Raw genomic sequence first — 5,753 nt, forward strand, 5'->3', positions numbered from 1 at the left:
GATTGGCCATTATTTAGTGCTATGAACACATGTAATGTGTGTTTCATTCACACTGGACGCCTGAGGGCGCTCTCGCGCAGAAAATCCACATAAACATTACAGAAGAAATAGAACTCAGGACGCTCCAGGAAATCCCTAATATGGACAAAAACAGCCAGCTATTGCTGTAACTGAATGAAAGAAGACAGAAACGCTTTGAATGATGACATTAAAAAAACACTGTACTGCGACAATGTTTATGTGTTCTTAAAACCACCTCGAATATTTTAATAATTAAGTAACGTTATATTTATAATCCACTGCTAATCGACTTAGCCGTTATTCCAGTGTAGAATTTATTTCTGTGTCATTCTGTGATAAGAAGCCACATCAGATCAAGAGGGAAATTATTTTAAATATTTGTCTGATGTTGTGCAGTAAAAGAATGTTATAATGTTATTTTTTGTTGTTGGACAAAAGGTTTAGTCATTACAAGGGAAGATGCTCGGCGTGTGTTGCTTTTTCAGATGCAGGCGTTTCCTCATCTCAGCACACAGACTCACGGACACACAAACAGAGCCAGCTTGGAGAGAAATAAAACGCACGGAAATTTAAAAGCAAAACCTAAAAAAACTCATCTTTTTCTGTTGCTTGTTTTGAATACTGCACGTGGACAGAGCCAGGTTTTTTGCGTAGTTTAGAGTGACAAATCATACCAGTGTACTTTGAGGTCAAAATGCGCATCCGCTACGCAAAATGCGAGAGAGTCACACTGCACATTCACTTTACCAAACGTAGTGACATTTTATTCTTTACAGTCTGCACTGCACCCAACTGTTGAATGGGGATTTCATTTGGATCAGGCTCGATTAATTTCTCTCCTATGGAGGAGTTGACATGACGTTCTGGTTGAGTTATCAGTTCAATTATTTCTTTGCACGTCATCGCTAATAATATCTATTCTATATATACGGCGCATGATCTTCACACTAAGTGTTGCTTCCACAAATATCATTGACTCACGTGGCAGCGCTTTCTCTTTTAAGGGACACTGTGTGTTTCTTCTGGAATCAGGGCCTGGAAACCACAGCTGTGAACACAGAACAATGCATACATTTATAAGGAGGAAAACATTTTCAAAAACAACAAAGTGTGTGTGTGTGTGAATGTGAAGAGCAGCACACCTGCACACAGACACAAGGTATCAGATAGGGGAAGCTCAGATTGAAGGTTTTAACCTTCGCTTCAGTCTGCAACACAAACACAACACCTCAATGGCTTATTGAAGATTTATACACTTTATGATGGCCACAGCTTCTTACATCCGGTCATTTGAGAAATCGTATATTAATCTACGGAAACACTGTGTATGCCATGTGAGACCGTACAGTACATTTTCACAATGAGAAATATTTAGGTAAACATGCATAAATTAGCACAATGGATTCTTGCATGATGTATAAATACTTTTAATAGAATTTAAAATTATGCAGTGATCAAATTAGCATATAAATGAGAATGAGTTTTTATTATGAAGTCTACCTTCTCAAAAATGTAGATCCTATATAAAACAAGACGACATATTTCACCCACCGTACTAAAATAAATTCCTTCACACACTGCGTGTGAATTGTTGTAGCACAGGCTGATCTCCACTTGACTGTGGTCTGTTTCCATTCGTACAGTGAAGCGTTTAGCATGTTCATCCACCGTGACACTGGCTTTGGGCACTGGATCGTCAGTGTGAGGATCAGAAACACACATGGAAAACAGCAGATGTGAATGCAGCTGCTTTGCTGTGTTCTGACATTATGAGAGTAGTACAGAGAGAGAGACAGACCTGTGTGCTCTACGACGTAAGACGTGCTGATGAGCACACGACTGTGGCTGTGAACTGACACGCTGACGGTGGATCCAGGCTGGGCTGGGAAACAGTCATACCTCACAATCCACTGGAGGGCGGCAGACAATCACAGCTAAAACCACTGCAAACACGCTTCATTCACATTGAGTCAACAACACACGTGAAGGAACGCGAGCGCTCACTCACAAAGGCCTGATGGGACGTCACGGTCGTTACATGCTTCTGAATTTTAGCTTTGCGAGGCTGAAGCCACGGATCGCCACTACTGCTGATCCACTGGTGAAGGAGAAAATACAATCATTACAATGCCCCAGATTCAGTTTAGCTTAAAGAAGACTTCACACTGAGAGCAGCAGTAAAACACAGCTGAATTCAAATTTAGAGGAAAATTTAGCACATATATTGTAAAGAGTAAGAGTTTTTTTTTTTTTTTTTTTACACAAATGCTAGTGTATGTGTATTGTTGTACACTCTAGCCGTTCAAAGTATTCTCCATTTGACCTCGGGTGCAAGCACAGGTGGCTGACACACTATACAGTGCTCGCATGACGAATGACGAAACATATATGCAATTTTCTCTACCAATGTCATTGCAGACAATTAAGATCACATGTGCCAACACCTCATTCAGCTGGATACGATTACCTGACTTTCTCACTATCAGTGTGAACTATCCTGAAGTGAGCATCAATGCATCACTAGTCATTTCTGTAAACCAATAAAACATTCATTTTAAATGACCTGCTGCATTTACTAGTCCAGCGGTTCTCAAAAAGGTGGATTGTGATCCAAAAACAGGCCACAGAATTGCACTGATCATGGACAGCAGAGCAAAAATCAATGATAAATGCAAATAATAACACGCAACTAATTCTATAACTATATATGTATTTAAGATAACTAAATAAATAGGTTCATCAACGAGGAAGAAAAAACACTTTCATATGTTCTGTGGCACATCAATCATCAACTTCATCAAATCCTCCTTTGGTGGAGCATGACATACATTCAGCCTTGAAACTCATGAACTAAACCACACGGTGTGCAATGAAACACTCCAGCTCCACTAGCAAAAATAATAAATGCCATTAGTGTTTTGTGAAGCAAGTCAGCTTGCAAACAAGGCAAGGCAAGGCTAATTTTATTTTCAGAGCACAAGTTTAACACAACCGTAGTTGATGGAAAATGCTTTACAATAAAAATAAATCTGAATTTATAGGAGAAAAGGAAAGTGGGGAAAAAAGACAAAGGAAAATAAAAACAAGTATCAAAACAATTAAAATGTACATACATAAAACACCAATTCAGCTACTCAAAGTACATACACAGCATCACTCAAATGCTAGAGAGTAAGCCTTTAAGCTGGATTTAAAAGCATCCACTGATGGAGAAGATGGAGAAGACAGCTGTTCCACAGCTTTGGGGCAACTCCTGAGAAAGCTCGATCAACTTTTGTTTTCCAACGAGAACGGTGGACAGATAACAAGATCTTAATGACCTAGAAGCTGTATATGGCCTAATAAAATCACATCACAAATATAATCCGGGGCAGAATTATGCAATGCCTTGTATGTAAAAAGAAGGATTTTAAAATGTTATAGGGAGCCAGTGCAATGAGGCAAGGACAGGGGAGATATTATCCCTTTTCTTGGTTCCTGTTAACAATCTGTCTGCTGCATTTTGAACCATCTGTAACCAAGACGCAGGTAATGCAATGTACAAAGAGCTGCATTAATCCAATCGAGAGGAAATTAGTGCATGAACTACAATTTCAAGGTCTTTACTAGAAAAAAGGCGCTTCACTTTTGCCACTGATCTGAGATGAAAAAAGCTACTCTTTACAACTGCATTTACATGCTTGTCAAATTGGAGAAGATTTGTTGCATGATTGTGTAGGTTACTACTTAAGAAACCTAACTGTGTTTTAATAGCAGCAGGACCCAGTAGAAGCACTTTGGTTTTATTCTCATTCAGTTGCAGAGAGCTATTTGTCATACAACTGATTACACAGTTATATAAACAAGCGATGATAAATGAAATGTTGGAACTGGTCTATGCTAAATCTAATGAAGAAAGGCGAGTCGGCCACAGACGTACCCTGAGAGTGCTGCTCCGTTCCCACATGAGCAGCGTGTAGGAGTCACCCGTCTCAGAGTCGCTCAACTCAATCGTCAGCGATTCATTTGCCTCTACAAACACAGGACAGAGTGGTGAGCTCAGTCAGTCAGTCAGTCAGTCGCTGTGATCACCGAGCAGACGAGCTGTGGTGTTGTACATACGCAGAGGATGGACGGAGAGCCGCACACGGACACACACGTCCAGCTGGTCCTGCCACCGCAGCGTCCAGAGTCTCAGCTCAGGCAGCCCTCGCTCTGTTCAGTCCAACACAACACAAACAAGCAAAAGAGGACAGGCGTCAGCCAATGATCGATTTTTCCTACATTTAATGTCAGCTAAATATATGCATCATTATTGCACTAACTAGCAAGATTTCAGAAAGCTGCATCACACACAACAGCAGTCTAAAACCATGAGCAAACAGTTTTTGGACCATTACACTGAGGAGCGGAGACATTTCGCTACTGAATCTGACATTATTACCATCTCATTCTGCTTTCTGAAGGAAAACGTCAGGAATGAGAAATCACGGGAGTCATCATGATTTATTTGATTCACTTAGCAGAACTCTAATAGTGAGCAGAAATCAAGCCAACTTCATTTCTGTAGCACTATATAAATACAAAGCGTCTTCACAGTGACAGGAAAATAACAGTGTTACTTGAGTCAGGTTAATGTTGCTTCAATTCAGTTCAGTAACAGTGTTAATGCTGCAAAATGTGTCAATTATTATAAAGCAGCTCTCCAGAAGACAACAGTGTCATCCTTCAGCTCAAGTCTTGTTTGAAAATCATTGAAAATCAAGTCTGAAATCACTTCCTTTGGCTTTAGTACAAATGACAGTTTACTAAAAGTAAAACTAAAAGTAAAAGTGTATTATTTTCTCACACTGTATGAAGGAAGGGGTTTGAATACATAAAAATACAGCTCTTTGGAGTGAGTGAATGTCTTTAGAGACCACGACCAAGCTAACGCCAGTCAGCCAAACATGAAATATCAAAATCAAACGTTTGCTCAGAATAAAACAAGAAAATTGTTTTGACATGCAGAAACACAATGCTTCCTTGAATGTGGCCATTTAAACTTCTTACTTTACCGTACAGGTCTACAGTGTGGATGTGAAACACTAAAAGGAACAATGTAGACATTCTGAAGTGATGTATTGTGTCATGACTTACCAGCACCACTCCATTCCTTTAGAGAGAGAGAGAGAGAGAGAGAAAAGAGAAAGACTTAACTGAAGTTCAAAAGTCTCGCACTTGAGCATTGTTTAAGAATGTAAAAAGAGAAGCATCTCTACAGATGATGCATCAATGTCAGCTACACAATAGTGTGTTAACATGAGTTCAGTTCAGAGATCTTATCATCTAGTAGAAGTACTTAACAACAACCTCTGTGTGTGTGTGAGTGAGAGAGAGTGTGTGTGTGTGCAAAAGTGTGTGTGTGTGTGTGAGTGTGTGTGTGAGTGTGTGAGAGTGTGTGTGTGTGCGCAAGACGTGAGTGTGTGTGTGTCTCTGAGTGTGTGTGTGTGTGTGTGTGTGCGTGTGTGTGCGAGTGTGTGTGTTTGTGCGAGTGTGTGTGTGCGTGCATGTGTGTGCATGTAAGTGTGTGTGTGTGTGTGCGCGAGTGTGTGTGTGTGTGTAAGAGCGTGTGTGTGCGCGAGAGTGTGTGTGTGTGCGTGCGCGTGCGTGCGCAAGAGTGTGAGTGTGTTTGCGTGCGCAAGAGTGTGAGTGTGTGTGTGCGTGCGCAAGAGTGTGTGTGTGTGCGAGAGTGTGTGTGTGCGTGCGCGAGA

At 40.7% G+C, this 5,753-nt stretch overlaps 1 protein-coding gene across 2 annotated transcripts in view; it reads right to left on the reverse strand.

Annotated features, from left to right (window-relative positions):
• Positions 1–5,753, reverse strand: part of LOC107676213 (interleukin-17 receptor E-like) — a 22,508-nt gene that overhangs the window by 12,714 nt on the left and 4,041 nt on the right. The window contains exons 2-9 of one of the 2 annotated variants that reach the window (XM_016470716.1): positions 5,140–5,155; positions 4,123–4,215; positions 3,941–4,032; positions 2,030–2,119; positions 1,820–1,931; positions 1,573–1,709; positions 1,164–1,229; positions 1,003–1,069 (exon numbers count right to left, since the gene is read on the reverse strand). In XM_016470716.1, coding sequence (XP_016326202.1) covers positions 1,003–1,069; positions 1,164–1,229; positions 1,573–1,709; positions 1,820–1,931; positions 2,030–2,119; positions 3,941–4,032; positions 4,123–4,215; positions 5,140–5,155 — 673 coding nt within the window. The remainder of the gene's footprint in view (positions 1–1,002; positions 1,070–1,163; positions 1,230–1,572; positions 1,710–1,819; positions 1,932–2,029; positions 2,120–3,940; positions 4,033–4,122; positions 4,216–5,139; positions 5,156–5,753) is intronic. The other variant, XM_016470717.1, reaches the window with a different exon arrangement.

The sequence above is a fragment of the Sinocyclocheilus anshuiensis genome, unplaced genomic scaffold (assembly GCF_001515605.1).
Source record: "Sinocyclocheilus anshuiensis isolate Anshui unplaced genomic scaffold, SAMN03320099.WGS_v1.1 scaffold2430, whole genome shotgun sequence".
Taxonomy (NCBI): domain Eukaryota; kingdom Metazoa; phylum Chordata; class Actinopteri; order Cypriniformes; family Cyprinidae; genus Sinocyclocheilus; species Sinocyclocheilus anshuiensis.